At 38.4% G+C, this 19064-nt stretch overlaps 1 protein-coding gene across 10 annotated transcripts in view; it reads left to right on the top strand.

Annotated features, from left to right (window-relative positions):
- Positions 1–1313: 1313 nt before the first annotated feature.
- Positions 1314–19064, top strand: part of huwe1 (HECT, UBA and WWE domain containing E3 ubiquitin protein ligase 1) — a 49214-nt gene continuing 31463 nt past the window's right edge. For 5 of the 10 annotated variants that reach the window (XM_038282994.1, XM_038283002.1, XM_038283001.1 and 2 more), the window contains exons 1-24: positions 1314–1369; positions 3784–3849; positions 11650–11699; positions 11862–11931; positions 13165–13263; positions 13613–13819; positions 13931–14083; positions 14179–14241; positions 14401–14478; positions 14579–14626; positions 14721–14889; positions 14966–15066; positions 15259–15409; positions 15865–15992; positions 16077–16217; positions 16307–16412; positions 17156–17260; positions 17338–17439; positions 17563–17643; positions 17804–17910; positions 18160–18337; positions 18430–18521; positions 18603–18823; positions 18939–18996. In XM_038282994.1, coding sequence (XP_038138922.1) covers positions 11887–11931; positions 13165–13263; positions 13613–13819; positions 13931–14083; positions 14179–14241; positions 14401–14478; positions 14579–14626; positions 14721–14889; positions 14966–15066; positions 15259–15409; positions 15865–15992; positions 16077–16217; positions 16307–16412; positions 17156–17260; positions 17338–17439; positions 17563–17643; positions 17804–17910; positions 18160–18337; positions 18430–18521; positions 18603–18823; positions 18939–18996 — 2433 coding nt within the window. In that variant the 5' untranslated portion in view covers positions 1314–1369; positions 3784–3849; positions 11650–11699; positions 11862–11886. Of the gene's footprint in view, positions 1370–3783; positions 3850–10247; positions 10366–10578; positions 10598–11649; positions 11700–11861; positions 11932–13164; positions 13264–13612; positions 13820–13930; positions 14084–14178; positions 14242–14400; positions 14479–14578; positions 14627–14720; positions 14890–14965; positions 15067–15258; positions 15410–15864; positions 15993–16076; positions 16218–16306; positions 16413–17155; positions 17261–17337; positions 17440–17562; positions 17644–17803; positions 17911–18159; positions 18338–18429; positions 18522–18602; positions 18824–18938; positions 18997–19064 lie in introns of those variants that run through there. The other 5 variants (XM_038282999.1, XM_038283004.1, XM_038282997.1 and 2 more) reach the window with 4 other exon arrangements.

Consider the following 19064-nt stretch of genomic DNA (forward strand, 5'->3'; position numbering starts at 1 on the left):
CCTCAGTTACATTTACTTGTGTAACTTAAAAAAAAACAACACCTTATTTTTACAGCATTGTACATTATACTTTCACTTGGGTAAAAATATAAAATCTCAACTCCTATTTGAGTAAAATTTCTGGCTACTTCATCCATTATGAGTAACTTTACTTAAGGAAAACAAACTTGTTTAAAAAAAAACAATGGACCACTGAGAGACACACTTTTTTTTGTGGTCAAGGTTATTTTCCATCCACTGAGTCTCCTGAGTTATTTGGAGGCTGAGTAAAAATACAGTTAACATTATACTGTAATTTCAGTAACTATTGATTTTGTATTTTTTTTTATCTACATCAATGTTTTATTGTGTAAATACTGTATGTTCTATACTTATTTTTACCTTATTATTTGAAATGCCAACATTTTTATATTAAACTGGGTTCATTTTTACAAAATTTTGTAAAAAAAAAAAAAAAAAAACATTAAATCAGTTGTGATCATGAGAAGTTAGTATAGTATCAGTTTGTATATCATACTTCACAGTATGCCCTCTGGGAAGAGACTTGGCAGCATCCGATTCAAGTCCAGCAGATTCCAGTTTCTTCCCCACTGCCATTAGACTGCTGAATGTTGTATAAAATGGGGTTATTAAAAAAAAAAAAAAAAAAAAAGAAAATATTTTGTAACTTGTATACAGTCGTATGTGTACATTTATCACTGCTGCACTTTAAAAAAATGTAAATGTCTTTAGAGCTGTACTGAACAAATTTTCTTTTTGTATACACTCTGTGTACAAATTGACAATAAAGTCTAAGTCTAATAAAAAGTTACTCACTGCTTAATGAGACTTTTTACCATTACTTTTTTACTCTTACTTAAGTAATTTCTTGGGCAACTCTTACAATTTTTGGGTACCGTACTCTACCCACCTCTTATCCCAATAACTTATTCAGTCTGGGGTGTCTTCCAATCACTTCAAGGTATGCCGTTCTCTACCCACAGCCATTGCACAATAACTATTCAAAGAAATCTAAACTATAATATCTAATTTTCATTTAGGATGATATAGTATTTTTGTACAGAATTGATTGACTTTCCTGATTTTGGTAGATTGAAGATTGATTCACATGTAATATATTTCTTTTTACTTAATTTCTCTTTTTTTTTCCTTTTTTTTTTACTGTACTTTCGGTTTTACAGATCTTGATTAGACTGTGACAGGTGGTAAATTAGTAACCCATTTCCTTCATCCCAATGAAAGATTGCCTTGTAACAACAATCACAAGGGAGTTCCCTGGTTTGCCAGCAGCAGGTATTCTCGCGAGAATCTAACTATCCTACCACATTCTAGTGCAAGATGGAGAAGTAGATGTAACACCGCATTTGAGGTAAGCAGAAAGGCTTATTCTGTGCTACCAGTGCCAGTCTGGGTTTCTGCTATGTTTAGGGACACATTTCTTCCAGTCTCTAGCAACAGTTGTTAATGAAACCCACTGCAGAAACTAGCATGTGCTAATGGGTAGAGTATAAATCATTAGCTATGTATACCGCCATGATCTGACGGATGGAGCATTCTGCGCAGCTCTTGGTGCTAGCCTGTTAGCTTTCCGACGCTCCCAAACATATACCCGTCGCACCAGCACTGGAGTTTACTCTCTATAGGTATGTGAGGGGCGGTAAAAGTCAACGACTGGACAATACTTTGGCCTAAACCTTCGCCTGTGTAGTTGGTTTGTGTGAAAATTAGTATATGTCCCGGTGTAACGTCCCGGAACTTGACTTTTCGCTATTGGCTAACGTTAGCTTTCAACGTTGAATGAAGCCAAAGGAACGTCGCGAGCCATTAACGTTAGCGCAAACATTGCTTGAACTGTATAGATAGCAGCCCTAAAAATGAGTAATTTTGTGAAAAAAATCGACTAAGGCAACTTGAATTGTTGTCATGTTGTTAATATTCTATATGTTTTCTCAACTTTTTAAGTTTTTGTTCTCATGAAGGACTTCTCTGACCTGGTCTGTGACGTATTGCTAATAACAAATTGTGCAACGGTTGTTGTTTTGAAATATTTACATTGAGAAGCGGAGGCCCACTATGTAAGATTTAGATCAGGTCGCGATAATCGTAAATGAGAGTAGTCAGACCCATTATAATGTAGCCTAGACAAACTTAGTTTAGTTACACCTGTTCACCTGCATGAAAAGGAAATATCTCACCGACCAATGACGTGACGGTGGCTGAGGGTTTGAGGCACGTGATAACAAGAGGAGATGCTGAATGACTAAACATATCGTTTGCATTGATTTTGAATGTTTTCCTCTTGTTTCGGTGTTTGCTATGCTAGGCGAAGCTGACAACTCGGGTTGCAAACATATGCCAAAATGAAACTCTTAATTTAAAATATCAAACTACACCACCTGCTCCTTGGATCTATTGACCAAAATTGACTGATCAATGTGTATAACTTTCAGGTGTAAGTCAGCAGATAGATGTAAAAGCATGACTCCAGTCTCCATTCCAGCCTAGTAGTTGACAACATTGATGTTTTTGACCCAATTTCTAATTTATTTTTGTTCCCTGAATGTTGCATTTCTACCAAGGCACATCTCACTAAAGTTGGTAAAAGTAGATTACCTAGATAAGATGTAATTGCAGATCTTGTGTAAAAAGTTCCCCAAAAATCTGACTGTCTCCAGTTGCATCCCTCATTGCATCTGTGTCAAAAATCTTCCTTAATTAGTAACTCAAGCTTACTTTAAATGTACTTCATTCATATTTCAGTTACGGTCATGAGAACTTTACCAGGTGGAAACCCATTTGTTAAATAGTTTACTCCTTTAGTCTTGTGTTTCTTCTTTGTTATAAAATCTTACATAATACATTTTAATTTAATTCCAGAAACATGCATATTTGGATTGAATTTTCACTTAAAGGTATTTATTGTAGTCACATAGGATTTTATGGGACTAGGTCGTGCAACAGTTGTTAGCTCTGTTGCATTGCATCTAGGAGGTGCTAGAATCAAATCTAAATTATGCCTTTCTGTCTGAATTGCATTTCTCCTTTACATTAGTGGGTTCCTTCTGAATACCTTGCACTGTCTGGGGAGAAAAAAAAATGCATAATTGGTTGATGGGCCAATATAAATTGCCCTTAGATGCAAGATGGTGCATTCAAGGTACATTTGGAATGTTTACACTAACTTTGACAATCAGCAGTCACCCAAGCAGCACAACATTTATTACATTTTTTTTTTATTCTGGTTTGCTGACCACATACGTTAAACTAGACCTGAAACCATTAATTCGATTAATTGTGATAAATCGATTAATTAAATTATCATGACCTAATATAGTAGTCAGTTAATCCTTAACTGGAGTATAAAGACTCTAAAACATGTATTTAGCTGACAAAGCATCCAATTATAGAAGTAACTATATCAAAATTCTAAAAAAAAAAAAGTATATTTTGCATTTATGTTAAAATCTTTTTCATCCCTTTATATGCTCTATCCAGAACTCCACAAGTCTAAAAGTTTTAGTTTTACCTGTTTTAATTCTGTAAAAATATTCTTTAAGGAACCTTTTGCTGTCTGATTATTTGATTAATCAAATAAATAATCAATATATCAGCTGATTAGCAAAATAATCTTTAGCTGCATCCGGTGCAGTTAACCGGGGCAATATTGCTTTAATTCATTTTGTGTTTTTTTTTTTTGTATATGCTTATTTCACTATATTATGCTTTGAGTTTATGTATCAGTGAGGGATTTGTTATCTGATTTACAAACATGTTATTTTTCAGATTGTGTTAAGAAACTTAAAAGCAGTCCAGTGGAATGTTGAAGCGGTTGAACCAAAGTGTTTTCTGGTGAGTACCTCAAACAGGCTTTTAGTTAGGAATATTTCATAGGGTATATACCTTGGCGTAACTTGACTTTAGGCTTATCTTATCGTAGGGGGGTCCGGGGGTATCCCTGAGTCTAAAATTTTGAAATTTAGACTCCCTGAAATGCAATTTCCTACATTTTAAGGTGGAATACAGTTAGCTTTTTGTCTTTGTTACAGAACTTCTTTTTTCCTGATTATGGGAAGTGGGTGTTCTTGACTAGAGGTGAAATTTCAGAAGGAAGACGTGAAATAATTTTTAGGTACAATATTATGTTTCATAGGTTTATTCAAACATTCAGAAGGTGCAATGCTATGTTCGCACTGCACGCCATTAAAAAAAGCATCTGCTACTTCATGTTTGATGCTGTACAAAGTTCAGATGTGTACAGATGCATCTGATGCTTATGCTACTCTTGTGTTCAATGGCAAAGAGTGGCTTTGCTATATTTGCTGTGATCCGTGGGTAAAAAGAAGGTTTATATATATATATATATATATATATATATATACACTCACCGGCCACTTTATTAGGTACACCTGTCCAACTGCTCGTTAACACTTAATTTCTAAGCAGCCAATCACATGGCGGCAACTCAGTGCATTTAGGCATGTAGACATGGTCAAGACAATCTCCTGCAGTTCAAAGCGAGCATCAGTATGGGGAAGAAAGGTGATTTGAGTGACTTTGAACGTGGCATGATTGTTGGTGCCAGAAGGGCTGGTCTGAGTATTTCAGAAACTGCTGATCTACTGGGATTTACACGCACAACCATCTCTAGGGTTTATAGAGAATGGTCCGAAAAAGAAAAAACATCCAGTGAGCGGCAGTTCTGTGGGCGGAAATGCCTTGTTGATACCAGAGGTCAGAGGAGAATGGCCAGACTGGTTTGAGCTGATAGAAGGGCAACAGTGACTCAAATAACCACCAGTTACAACCAAGGTGGGCAGAAGAGCATCTCTGAACGCACAGTACGTCGAACTTTGAGGCAGATGGGCTACAGCAGCAGAAGACCACACCGGGTGCCACTCCTTTCAGCTAAGAACAGAAAACTGAGGCTACAATTTGCACAAGCTCATCGAAATTGGACAATAGAAGATTGGAAAAACGTTGCCTGGTTTGATGAGTCTCGATTTCTGCTGCGACATTCGGATGGTAGGGTCAGAATTTGGCGTCTACAACATGAAAGCATGGATCCATCCTGCCTTGTATCAACGGTTCAGGCTGGTAGTGGTGGTGTCATGGTGTGGGGAATATTTTCTTGGCACTCTTTGGGCCCCTTGGTACCAATTGAGCATCGTTACAACGCCAAAGCCTACCTGAGTATTGTTGCTGACCATGTCCATCCCTTTATGACCACAATGTACCCAACTTCTGATGGCTACTTTCAGCAGGATAATGCGCCATGTCATAAAGCTGGAATCATCTCAGACTGGTTTCTTGAACATGACAATGAGTTCACTGTACTCAAATGGCCTCCACAGTCACCAGATCTCAATCCAATAGAGCATCTTTGGGATGTGGTGGAACGGGAGATTCGCATCATGGATGTGCAGCCGACAAATCTGCAGCAACTGTGTGATGCCATCATGTCAATATGGACCAAACTCCCTGAGGAATGCTTCCAGCACCTTGTTGAATCTATGCCACCAAGAATTGAGGCAGTTCTGAAGACAAAAGGGGGTGCAACCCGTTACTAGCATGGGGTACCTAGTAAAGTGGCCGGTGAGTGTATATATGTATATATATATATAATTTTTTTTTTTTTTTTTGAGTTCTTACTTCACCAGTGGGTCGTTTTATGAACAGTAGGCTCACAGGAAAGGGGGTATGAGAGAGGGGGAGAGACATGCGGGAAAGGACCACAGCGCGGATTCGAACTCTGTTCGCCCGCATCGAGGACTGAGGCCTACATACATGGGTTGTGCACGCTAACCACTGCACCACCAAATCACACCCAGGTTCAATATATTTTGATTTGAGAAATTCCACCTCAAAACATTGTCTGTGCAGTCTGGTCATCAAGTTTACAATTCTGCTTTAAATTATTTTGCTATTGGAGCTCCTCTGACCCCAAGATACGGAGGGTTTGCTATCATTGGGAAACCAGCCAACCGCTGCCTCAGGCCCCGTCACCTCTTGGGGGATTTTCCTCTACTGTTTGTGGCGGCTGGAAGTAGATGTTAAGAGTTTTTTTTTTTTTTTTAGGTATTTGGTACAAACTCCAGGCAGAAATCTTGTAGAATCAGATATCATGGTCTGAACACAGTCAGCAATAATATGCACTAATTATTTAGTAAATGTTATGACTAATATTTCAGAATAAACTCGTCGTCATCTTCATCTTTATCCGGGACCAGATCACAGGGGCAGCAGTTTCAGCAGACTTAACTCTCCCCAGTCACCTCCAGGTCTGCTTGGGGAAGCCCTGAGGCACTCCCAGACCAGCTGAGAGGCATAATCTCTCCAGCTTGTCCTGGTTCGTCCTTGAGGCCTCCTCCCGAGGCAGGCCTCGAGAGGGCATCTGAATAAGATGTCTGAACGTCCTCAGCTGACTTCTCTCGATGTGGAGAAGAAGTAGACCTACTCTGAGCTTCTCCCGAATGACAGAGCTCCTCACCCTATCTCTAAGGGAGAGCCCAGTCCCCCCTATGCCGAGAAAGCTCATTTTAGCCGCTTGTATCAGCATCTCGATCTTTTGGTCCTGATCCAGATCTCATGATCATAGGTGAGGGTAGGAACGTTGACCGACGTGTAAATCGAGAGCTTTGCCTGTTCACTCAGCTCTCTCTTTACCACGCAAGACCACTGCAGCGTCTCCATACCAGCAGCAGCCTCACCGATCCACCTGTCAGTCTCCCGCTTCGTTCTCCCCTTACTCGCGAACAGGACCCCAATATACAGGTGCTGGTCATAAAATTAGAATATCATGAAAAAGTAGATTGATTTCAGTAATTCCATTTAAAAAGTGAAACTTGTATATTATATTCATACATTACATACAAACTCATATATTTCAGATGTTTATTTTGTTTAATTTTGATGATTACAAATGACAACAAATGAAAATCTCAAATTCATCATATCAGAAAATTAGAATATTGTGAAAAGGTTCAAAATTGATGGCCCCTGGTGCCACACTCTAATCAGCTAATTAACTCAAACCACCCGCAAAAGCCTTTAAATGGTCTTTCAGTCTAGTTCTATAGGCTACACAATCATGGGGAAGACTGCTGACTTGACAGTTGTCCAAAAGACGACCATCGACACCTTGCACAAGGAGGGCAAGACACAAAAGGTCATCGCTAAAGAGGCTGGCTGTTCACAGAGCTCAGTGTCCAAGCACATTAATAGAGAGGCGAAGGGAAGGAAAAGATGTGGTCGAAAAAAGTGTACAAGCAAGAGAGATAACCGCACCCTGGAGAGGATTGTGAAACAAAACCCCTTCAAAAATGTGGGGGAGATTCACAAAGAGTGGACTGCAGCTGGAGTGAGTGCTTCAAGAACCACCACACACAGACGTATGAAAGACATGGGTTTCTGCTGTCGCATTCCTTGTGTCAAGCCACTCTTGAACCACAGACAGCGTCAGAAGCGTCTTGCCTGGGCTAAAGAGAAACAGGACTGGACTGCTGGTGAGTGGTCCAAAGTCATGTTCTCTGATGAAAGTAAATTTTGCATTTCCTTTGGAAATCAAGGTCCCAGAGTCTGGAGGAAAAGAAGAGAGGCACTTCATCCACGTTGCTTGAAGTCCAGTGTAAAGTTTCCACAGTCAGTGATGGTTTGGGGTGCCATGTCATCTGCTGGTGTTGGTCCATTGTGTTTTCTGAGGTCCAGGGTCAACGCAGCCACATACCAGGAAGTTTTAGAGCACTTCATGCTTCCTGCAGCTGACCAACTTTTTGGAGATGCAGATTTCATTTTCCAACAGGACTTGGCACCTGCACACAGTGCCAAAGCTACCAGTACCTGGTTGAAGGACCATGGTATCCCTGTTCTTAATTGGCCAGCAAACTCTCCTGACCTTAACCCCATAGAAAATCTATGGGGTATTGTGAAGAAGAAGATGCAATACACCAGACCCAACAATTCAGAAGAGCTAAAAGCCACTATTAGAGCAACCTGGGCTATCATAACACCTGAGCAGTGCCACAGACTGATCGACTCCATGCCACGCCGCATTGCTGCAGTAATACAGGCCAAAGGAGGCCCAACTAAATACTGAGTGCTGTACATGCTCATACTTTTCATGTTCATACTTTTCAGTTGGCCAACATTTCTATAAATCCTTTGTTTTTATTGGTCTTCAGTAATATTCTAATTTTCTGATATGATGAATTTGAGATTTTCATTTGTTGTCATTTGTAATCATCAAAATTAAACAAAATAAACATCTGAAATATATGAGTTTGTATGTAATGTATGAATATAATATACAAGTTTCACTTTTTAAATGGAATTACTGAAATCAATCTACTTTTTCATGATATTCTAATTTTATGACCAGCACCTGTACTTGAACTCATTTGAGGCAGGAGCTCTCCTCCAACCTGAAGGAGACAGGCCACCATTTTTTGGTCGAGAACCTTAGACTTGGACGAGCTGATTCTCATCCTGGCTACTTCACACTCAGCTGTGAACCTCCCCACTGGATGCTGTAGGTCTTGGCAGGAGGGAGCCAGTAGAACTAGTAGACATTGACCAGTCACGACTGCCCTGTCGAAGTTAAACACGCACTGGAAAAGAGTCTGACTTAATGCAAGCAACTCTTACTCCACTTTTACTGAGAGCATATGGTGCCTAGTAAAGGTCCCCAACTCTGTACTCCTGAACCCTCCCCACTAGGCACCATTATGGACACTGTTGAATGTCTTCTTCTGCAATAGGCTGCTGTTGAATGGGATTCCTGATGACAGCACACCGCCGGTATGTGGGTGTCTGAGCGGCTCCGACAGAAATAATATTGGAAGGCAGGATGGTAATCTGGATGAACTGACTGCACAGATTAAGTTTTCAGGTGGATTTTCCCACTTAAAAACATATTAAAACTACTTTATTCCTACTGATCAAAGCAAATATAGCTGCCAGGCAAATGAAGGATAGAGACGCGCAGCCAGAGCAGCAAAGCTGCTTCAGCCGCGCGTCAGAACTAAACTGGTACACTCTATTAAAATCCATCTCCCTACACAAATTTAATTCTATTAATTTAAGTTGTAGGAAATAGCCTTTTCACTTTAATACTGTTAATTTTTTACTCATTGTAAAGTAAGTGGAGCAAAAAATATTAGCAACGTTTAGAAAAAAAATTAATCTCACAAAACTGTTTAGTACCCATTAATTCCAGGTTCAAATGCATTTACTTTCTTGAATATTTTGTGGGGCAGAAATAGAAGTATCTTTGTTATTCTCGGTAAGTCCACTATTCGTTTTTTTTTTTTTGCTGCAGCGGCTAGGTCTGTGATTATACTACCAGACATGTGGCCCACATTAAAAACAGTTACGTGTTGGTAATTTAAGACTCGTTTTGTGGCCTTTCTGATTTGCAACAGTGTTCTGACTTGATGGTTAAATTGTCCTATTTCACATGAAGTTATATGATATTTTTGCCTAATATGGAAGGTTAATTGTATACTTCCTAACGACAGCTGATTGAATTTTTTTAACCCCCTGCTTTTTCTTTTATTTCTTTTTTTTTTTTTTTTTACCAATTTCCATAAAGGTTGAAACATAAATTACTGGCCTCAAAAAATAGTATTTTGAGGCCAACATACTTGGTTTTGATGTTTATGTAGACGCATTTGTGTTTTTTTTTTTTTTTTTTTTATATCAAAACCTTATCGATATACAATTCACATTTAGATAGCATCTCTTAGATTTATTTTCAGTGATTTGAAAATAATAAACAGCCTTGCACCTGACTTTAGAAGTTTGTCACTAAAATGTAAATGTGGATAAATTCTGAAGAGCAGTTCAATGGAGTTTTCATCTATACCATCCTACTCTGACCCACAAAGCTTTATTACTGAATGAGGCATTCCAGTTTTAATTGACATGCTATTAATATGTAGACATATAAATTGTAATATTTTTTTAGATCTAATTGTGTTTTTTTATTTATTTATTTATTTTTTTGAGCGGTCTTTAAAGGTAGTGGGATAAAACGCATTCTTGTAAAGGAGAGAGACATGGTGTTCTTGTTTATGTAGTTTAATGGGGCCAAATGAAAATGACACTGCTTATGTTTATTTAAATATTTAATTGTACTTATTTTCTCGTTTTTTGAATTCACTCTACATGTTGTTACTGGGACGCGTTATAAAGAGGGATGCTGGACCATATTCTTATGTGCTGGACCCAAAAAAAAAAAAAGCAGCGGCTACACACTCACAGCAGTGGTACCGTTATTCACTTTTTGCACACTACCCCGTCATGACAGTGCCAAGAGCTAATGGCTTTGAACTATGGAAACAGGCGCGGACACAGTAACCTACTGGACGGGTGAATATACTTTTTGTCAGTCTTAGTTTTCAGCCATCAGTTTGTTCGATCGCAAATAAAAATAAAAAACGCAGTGTCATCAGTCCCACAGTGATTCAGCGACTCATTTTGCATTTCGGGTCGGTGCTACTCCAACTGTCGCTAGCGTGCTAGCTGTAGCGCGTGCCGCGACGTTATAGCTGGTGAAAACCAGACAAACCGAATCCTAACGACGATTGTTCGAGCTGTTCAGGTATTTCACACATTACCGCGACAGTGTCGCGGTCTACAGAGGGGTTTTTGTTTCTCGGTTTCTTGCATGAGCCGGAACAGCCTAGCAGTGTGTACTAATGGGTCTTTTGTGGCCTGCAGATCCCCGATCTGTATTAGTGAGGAGTCCGGTCTTGAGAGCTTGGTGAACCTGTGTCATGCTATTTGACAGCTTTGGCTCCAAATGTCAAAACCGATCGAGTCCTGTTCCGATCATTTGGAATAGTTGGTAGTTTATTACAAAAAGGTATTAATGCGTGGTTTGTTTAGATTGTACGGCTAAAACGTTGGGATTTAAACAAGATAACGTTTAATAGTTTAACCGGTAGCTTGCTGTTAGCTTGTCAGTGGTTAACATAACCGTAGAAATGTTAATAGGGTTGGCCACTAACTAGCTCATATTTGGGTAGTTTTGCAAGAGTTGATGCTCGCTAATCGACTAACAAAATCTGTTTTGATTAATTGTTAATTTTTTACTGTTCAACACTGCATTTATAAGATTGGGCGAAGAACATTATGGCATGCTATGGTGAGGTTAGCTTGTTAGCAAGGAGGCTATAACTTTGAACAGCGTAATGTCGGAGTGTTAATGATGGTCAAATACGCAGTCGAGTTTATGTTTGTGGTATTTCACTCTGGTCTTTTAACGTTTTTAATATGTATTTGTTTAAACGATGGAACCCAATTTAATTTGATTAACTCTGTGTCGCATGATGGTTATTAGCTAACTGCTAATGTTCTGCATTGGTCTGCTTTGTGATGACCAGACGTCTCAATCTCGGATCAATTTTGCAATGATACCTTCATTGACTTAAATTAAGGAGCAATTTTGCAAAAATAAAAATTTGGCTAAGACACATTTTCACTTCCTTTAATTGTTCTTTATAGATTTTGAATCTAGAGCTAGTATTAAATCTTTTTTTTTTATTTGCTGGAAATGATGTCCCTTTAAAATAAATTAGACCATGTCAGTAGATTTTCATGACAACCTTTATCTGCTTTGGTTTCTGATTTGAGGCATAATGTTGTTTACAGGTAACCTGACTGGAACATGCTCTGAATTGGGTATTGCCAATTAACTTTCTGTAAGTATGTTTAACTTCTTACTCCAACAGTTCAGTTGAACTGTCCATATCCTATTCATTTTGTTCTTTTAAATAAGTGAATACTGTAATCTTCTTTATTTATAAGTCCTAAAACTTTTGTTGGATAAAGATCTTCTTCTTATATACTTAAATTCTTTATAGGAGCAGCAGGCAGAAAATCTCTACAATGAAGGTTGACAGAAGCAAGTTAAAGAAAACACCTACAGAAGCTGTGAGTATGCATAATATTATCTAAGATGGTCCTCCCAATGTTGTGCCCACCTGAATTGATCCCTAAAGATGAACAGTTGACTCTAGGGAGCTTTTTTTAGTCAAAATTGTTGCTTGCCATGTTTTGGGAAAGGCATGCATTGGCTTTTAGCTGTATTTCTTTCCCACTGTTCTTCATTCTTTAACAATGAAGAACTGAGGTAAATGAATAGATAATCAATGAATACTGCAGTGTCTTTTATGTTAGTTTTTAAATTGTTTCAATTTTTATACTCATCTGTGTAATTCATATTAATAACTTTGTAATGACAATGTTTTTTTTTTTTTTCAACAATTACTTTGGACTATTGTGGTTAGATTGGCTGGTGGGGTAAAATAATTAGGCCTTAGTTTGATCTTGTTCTGTTAATCAGAACTAACTCTTTGATGGTCAGCTGCAAAACAGAAAGAAGTTAATTGTGCTGAACACTGGTATTTCTTCTATTACATATGTTACTAAGTCCTTTAAATAGTTCTGAATAGGGTTGGGCAATTAAATGCTTTTGCAATTTATTCACAATTTAGCAAAACACAATTTTCAAATCTCAGAGGCACTCAATTTCAGTCACATTACATTTAAAAAGATTAAGATAAATTAGTTAAATAAATTTCTCCCTCCACCATTTAAGGTGGTGCTAATATGCTTAAAATTGTTTTTCCACTACACAGAATGGAAGAGACAGTTTCAGGAAGTATGAACTTTTTCACACAAAGTTTACAGTAAAGACCTGAAACAAGGTCATAAATAAACTGAAGCCCTAAAGTTAAACATCTACACGTTGTGCTCCGTGTAAAGGGGAATTACAATGAAATCGCTATATTGGTTGAAATTAATTTAGATTTTTGGCAAAATCGTTCAACTCTAGTTTTGAAGTGTATTTGGGGATTTTATCTTGTATTTGTAGGGGAGCCCATCATTTATTACTCTTAAGGAATAGTTGGAATAATGACCTTTGCTAAAGCATCTGACCTTTACTTAACATTCATATGTTTATTTATTACAAACAATTTTCTTCTATCATATTTGACTTTTAATGACTAAATATGGTAACATATTCTGTAGCTTAAAACATAAGAATCGTGATGTTATGTTTACTTATGTCTACTTTTAACGAGATACAGATTTGTAGAGCTATTCAAAAGTGTTTGATTCATTTCAAAGACTTTCCTTTTATTTTCTATTCGGAAACTACAGCCAGCTGACTGCAGGATCCTTATAGAGAAGCTAAAAGCATGTCATGATGAGCAGCTTCTGGTTGAACTGCAGCAAATCAAGACTTGGAACATTGGCAAGGTACTTTCAATCAAAACTGAAAATGAAGGAATCTTTTCATGTTTTCTGTCACGCATGCCTTTTTGACAACTGTCTTGTGGTTCTTGTGTGCCTACATTACAGTTTGATTTAAAATGCATATCTAGCTGTATCTACTTTTTTATATTTCTGTTGGTGTGTTTTTGTCTCTATTTTAAAAGCGAACATATTGTTACTGTATCATTTCTGTTTACTCTTGAGCATCCTTTCTAAAAATAAATCTAGTTTAAACCAGTTGTTTAAACAACTCTGCTCTCAGCAATAAAAAAAAAAAAAACATTTAGGCCAATGTTTTAAGGTTTTTTTGATCTGTTTTTGTTTTGGTCAACAGTGTGAGCTTTACCATTGGGTGGATCTGCTGGATCGTTTTGATGGCATTCTTTGCGATGCAGGCCAGACAGTGGAGAATATGTCATGGCTGCTGGTGTGTGACCGTCCAGACAATGGACAGCTCAAAGCTTTGCTTTTGGCAGTGCTCAACTTCACAGCTCTGCTCATTGAGTATAGCTTTTCTAGGCATCTCTACAGTTCCATAGAGGTGAGCTCATATTTTTTTTTCTACCGTTATGTTTTATTTATTTCTCATCTCAAAAGAAAAATTTAAAACATAGTATAACCATCTTTTATATCGGCTGTCACTCATTTGCAGCACTTAACCACCTTGTTAGCATCATGCGACATGCAAGTGGTCCTGTCTGTGCTGAACCTACTGTACGTGTTCAGCAAACGCTCCAATTATATCACAAGGCTTGGATCTGATAAAAGAACACCTCTCCTGGCTCGTCTACAACACCTGGCTGAGGTTAATTGAAGGCTACTCTTTTACTCTTCAGCACAAATCTAATTGTCATTTTCATGAAAACATTGTTTTAATTGGTCTTCTTCTGTTTTGCACAGAGTTGGGGTGGGAAGGAAAATGGCTTTGGTCTGGCTGAATGCTGCAGGGATTTGACCATGACGGTGGGAATTTTACTCTGGCATTTTTATACCCTGTTTTTTTTACTTATTTGCACTACTTCTATAATTCTGCTTGACCATTTGTATGTGTCTGTTTTTATTTTAACTTTAACAAATTTGCTTTTATTTTTATTTCCCCACTGTGTGTTGCTTTATGAACAGAAGTATCCTCCAAGTGCCACCACTCTGCACTTTGAGTTTTATGCTGAACCAGGCCCAGAGGTCAAAGTGGACAGAAAGGTAAAGGTCAAGCAATCATAGTTTGAATCATCAGACTTTTTATTTATTATAATGGTTCAGGTTTTACATAATTGTTTTTCAATTTTTATTCTTTTAACAGACATGTAGTAACACACTACACTATATTCACATCGAGCAGCTTGACAAGGTGATGTTCTAAGAGAATCAATGCTGGCTCTAATAGTTTTTGGGATTATACAGGACCTTGCATTTTAACCTAGCCCTTACTCTATGCCTGTTAGATCTCAGAAAGCCCATCTGAAATCATGGAGTCGCTGACCGTAATGTACAACATCCCTAAAGACAAGCAGACCCTTCTGTTCACGCACATTCGTCTGGCCCATGGCTTCTCAAATCACAAAAAAAGGTTGCAAGCAGTGCAGGCCCGACTACATGCCATCTCTATTCTTGGTGAGTAGAAGTGTTATTTTAGAGAAAGTGCTCATTTTTTCCTATTATGCTCTTATATTTTCCTGTTTGTTTTCAGTGTATTCAAATGCTCTGCAAGAGTCTGCCAACAGTATTCTGTATAATGGCTTGATAGAGGAGCTGGTGGATGTCTTGCAGATCACAGACAAACAGCTTGTGGTAAGAAAGGAGTTACTTGTTCTGCCAACTGCACAAAGTTTTGTTCCCCTCATAAATTGTATTTTTTAATCAGGAAGAGGTACCCAGGTTTTTTTTTGTTTTCAGATAATTTGATGTTTGTTAGTGGATTTTCTTATGCAATATTCTAAATGATAGTCTTTATCTTATGCATTATTGGCTTTTGCTTTTCAGGACATCAAAGCAGCATCTCTGCGCACATTGACATCAATAGTCCACCTGGAAAGGACACCCAAGCTTTCAAACATTATCGACTGCACTGGCACAGCGTCCTATCACGGCTTCTTGCCTGTATTGGTGCGCAACTGCATACAAGCAATGATTGGTGAGGCTCTCTGGTATTTTAAAATCTACTGACTTTAACAAATTCAACAAATAAGGTTGAATTAAATTTAACCAAATTGTTAAAAGCTATTTTAAATCTTATTCAGTTTATTCTTTTCATAAAACAAAAATTAGTCAATGTGTTATTTGAGTGTGTGGCCGCTCCCCTACTTTACCTGCCTTGTGTGTTGCAGCAGCAGATTGACCAATTCCACAATACTCCATCTTGAATTGAAGTTTGATTATCAAATTGTGTTTTCTGTACTATAGAAATGGTTTAAATTCATTTTTTTTTCTCTTTACCTTAGACATGGCTAATTTGTGCTTGGTTGTTTTAGAACTTAAATTTAATCCCTTTGGTTTTTTGCATCAGTTTACAGAAAAAGTGCAAACTGAAGGAAATGAGATGATTCCGATGAACATTTGGTTCTGAATTTTTCAACCTTTTTTTCTCAGATCCTTCTATGGAACCCTACCCACACCAATTTGCCACAGCGCTCTTCTCTTTCCTATACCACCTGGCTAGCTATGATGCTGGAGGGGAAGCCCTTGTTTCCTGTGGTATGATGGAAGCCCTTCTAAAGGTACATGTTGATCATCATAGTAGTATTCACAAATTAAAGTTTTTATTTTAAGAAAGTTGATCACTTATTTTCTATTATACCCAGGTGATTAAGTTCTTGGGCGATGAGCAGGACCAGATCACTTTTGTGACACGAGCAGTGCGGGTTGTGGACCTCATCACCAATCTCGACATGGCTGCCTTTCAGTCCCACAGCGGCCTTTCTATTTTCATTTGCAGACTAGAGGTGAGTTCTACAAATGGGGTTTTACTTCTGTTCTAATCCAGCTACACTTACGTTCAGTCATCACACACTTAGTTACTGTCTTTTCTTAGCACGAGGTGGACTTGTCGCGGAAAGAGTGCCCTTTTGTCATCAAGCCAAAGATACAGAGGCCGAGTGCAACTGTGGAGTCTGAGGATATGGACACAGACATGGAGAGTAAGTCGGAACACATGGACCTACCACATTTGCGCTTTCACAGTAGAATCTGAATCCTCTGAGCTATGTTCATCTGGCAGTGCGGCTGCAGTTAGATAGCCTGTCTGTTGAGCAAATAATAGAATGGAACCCACAGAAACATCCAAGTTACAGATGGTAAGGCAAATTGCGAAAGTACGGCTCAATCTGTTTTTTAGTTGTTTTTTCCAAATTTTGCATCACCAGCAGGCATTGATGAGCCCAGTATGTCCTGTGTAAATAGTACAAGCTTTACTCCCATTTTTTTATTAAAGAATTCATTTATTTTTTTATTTTTTTAGTTAGTTCGAACTTTTTCTTGGCTTGCAATGTGGAACTTAATATAAATCAGTCAAGTTTTTAGTCACTGCCTAGCAATATATTTTTTCGTCATGATGGCTACTTTTAGTGTTTTGGTTTGTTAAAAAACAGATATTGTTGCGAGAGTACTTTCATAAAAAGAAAGGCAGGGTTTGTGACCTTTACTTGCCTCCTTAATCACAAAATCTGAATCCATTGAAACACTTTTTATATAGGGATGACTAGCAGGACATCTGCAGTAATCATGAAATGCAGGCATGTTGATGCAAACTTAAGCATCACAGGAGCTTTTGACTGATGTGAAAAAGCTGCGTCGTTTTTATTGGAGATACATTTTCATGTCTTTTTTTTGTTTCGTTTTCTTTTAATGTCAGTATTTGATGTGAAATTATCTATTCTTGTAGTGTCAGAAGTTGCCATGGAAAGTAGCCCTGGACCATCAACATCTACTGGTTCTAGGCCAGAGGTCGACCACCGAGCGCAGAGCAGTTCTAACACGCCTCGTACAGGTATGGAGCATTAGCATAAAATGTTGTAAAACATAACTGTGGCTACCGTTTTCACCACAGTGATGATATTTCTGTAGGCATGCAGTGTATCCCCCAGAGGGCTGCTCTTTTGAAGTCGATGCTGAATTTCTTAAAGAAAGCCATCCAAGATCCTGCCTTTTCTGATGGCATTCGTCATGGTAAGTTACAGACATCATCTCATATGGCTTTTAAAGAAGTGTGCTTCATTTATTTGCCTTTTCAAAAGGTCTGTGGATTTTCATACACTACTACTATTAGTATTTGTTTTTCTCGTAATTTAGTAATGGACGGCTCCTTGCCTACCTCACTTAAACACATCATCAGTAATGCGGAGTACTATGGACCATCACTGTTTCTCTTGGGTAAGTGCACAGCAGCCTCTGAGTTGTGATCCTCCTTCATTACAGATGCATCTCCTATTTAGATTTATATGCAAGGAAATGTTATATTTTGGCTTACATATGATAAAGTTTTTGATGCCGATGTGAATAATGTTTTCTTTTTTCTCCCATGTGCCCTTAGCGACAGAGGTGGTGACGGTTTTTGTGTTCCAGGAGCCATCCCTGCTCTCCTCTCTGCAGGATAATGGTCTCACTGACGTCATGCTGCATGCCCTTCTTATCAAAGACGTGAGTTTCCATTCTCCTGCATATTTTCCACGATGGATTGATTTTATCCAGCTGTTGGTACTATTCCACTCCTTGATCTGCTTATTTTGTGTTGATATTAGGACAAAATAAATTGAGAAAAAATTTTTTAAGCTCTTCAGCAGATTTCATATAAATGTATCACCTTGTTCTTTAAAATAAACAGATAAAATAGCTTTGTTTAAAAACTGATGAAAAACAAAAGTTGACTATATCATACTGTTTACTCAGGTTCCTGCTACCCGTGAGGTGCTGGGTTCTCTCCCTAATGTGTTCAGTGCTCTCTGCCTGAATGCCAGAGGTCTGCACTCTTTTGTTCAGTGCCAGCCTTTTGAGCGCCTCTTCAAAGTGCTTTTGTCCCCAGACTACCTGCCTGCCATGCGACGGCGGCGTAGCTCTGACCCTTTGGGTGAGTTTCCTGACTCTGCTGTTTTTCACGTTCTCTTTTGGAAGACATTTGAATTCGTTAAATACTACCTTCTTTTTTTTTTTTTACTTTAGGTGACACTGCATCTAACCTGGGCAGTGCTGTGGATGAGCTCATGAGGCACCAGCCCACTTTAAAGACCGATGCCACCACTGCCATTATTAAGGTAGTTATTATTTTCATCTAAACACTTTAAGGTTACCAAATGAAATGGTGCACCGTTATTAAATCTGAATTACTGTTGCAGTTGCTGGAGGAGATCTGCAACTTGGGTCGAGCCCCTGAGTACATCTGTCAGAAACCATCTATCCAAAAAGCAGATGGCACTGTGGCGGTGCCACCTGCACGCTCCAGTCATGCTGCTGAGGAAGCATCTAGTGAAGATGAGGAGGAAGAAGAGGCCCTCCACACATTTAGCCAACAGCAGGGGGAACCAGAGAGCAACAGACAGTCAGTGCCACTTGAACTGTATGACTGACTTCATAACTAGATAGAGCAAAATGACTCTTTAAAGATGTTTGTCTGTATCTATTTTACTGAATTTTATTTGAGTGAAATTTTAATTGTGTGATGTTGTTTGTAGGGTTGTAGGGACTGAAGAACGGATACCCATTCCTCTTATGGACTATATTCTTAATGTGGTGAGTTTGTTGATTAAATTTGTTAGACTTTCTCCCTGCTAAAAGGCTTGGGCATTAGCTAGAATCTG

Source organism: Cyprinodon tularosa, unplaced genomic scaffold (assembly GCF_016077235.1).
Source record: "Cyprinodon tularosa strain WSP-4 unplaced genomic scaffold, ASM1607723v1 ctg19, whole genome shotgun sequence".
Classification (NCBI taxonomy): Eukaryota; Metazoa; Chordata; class Actinopteri; order Cyprinodontiformes; family Cyprinodontidae; genus Cyprinodon; species Cyprinodon tularosa.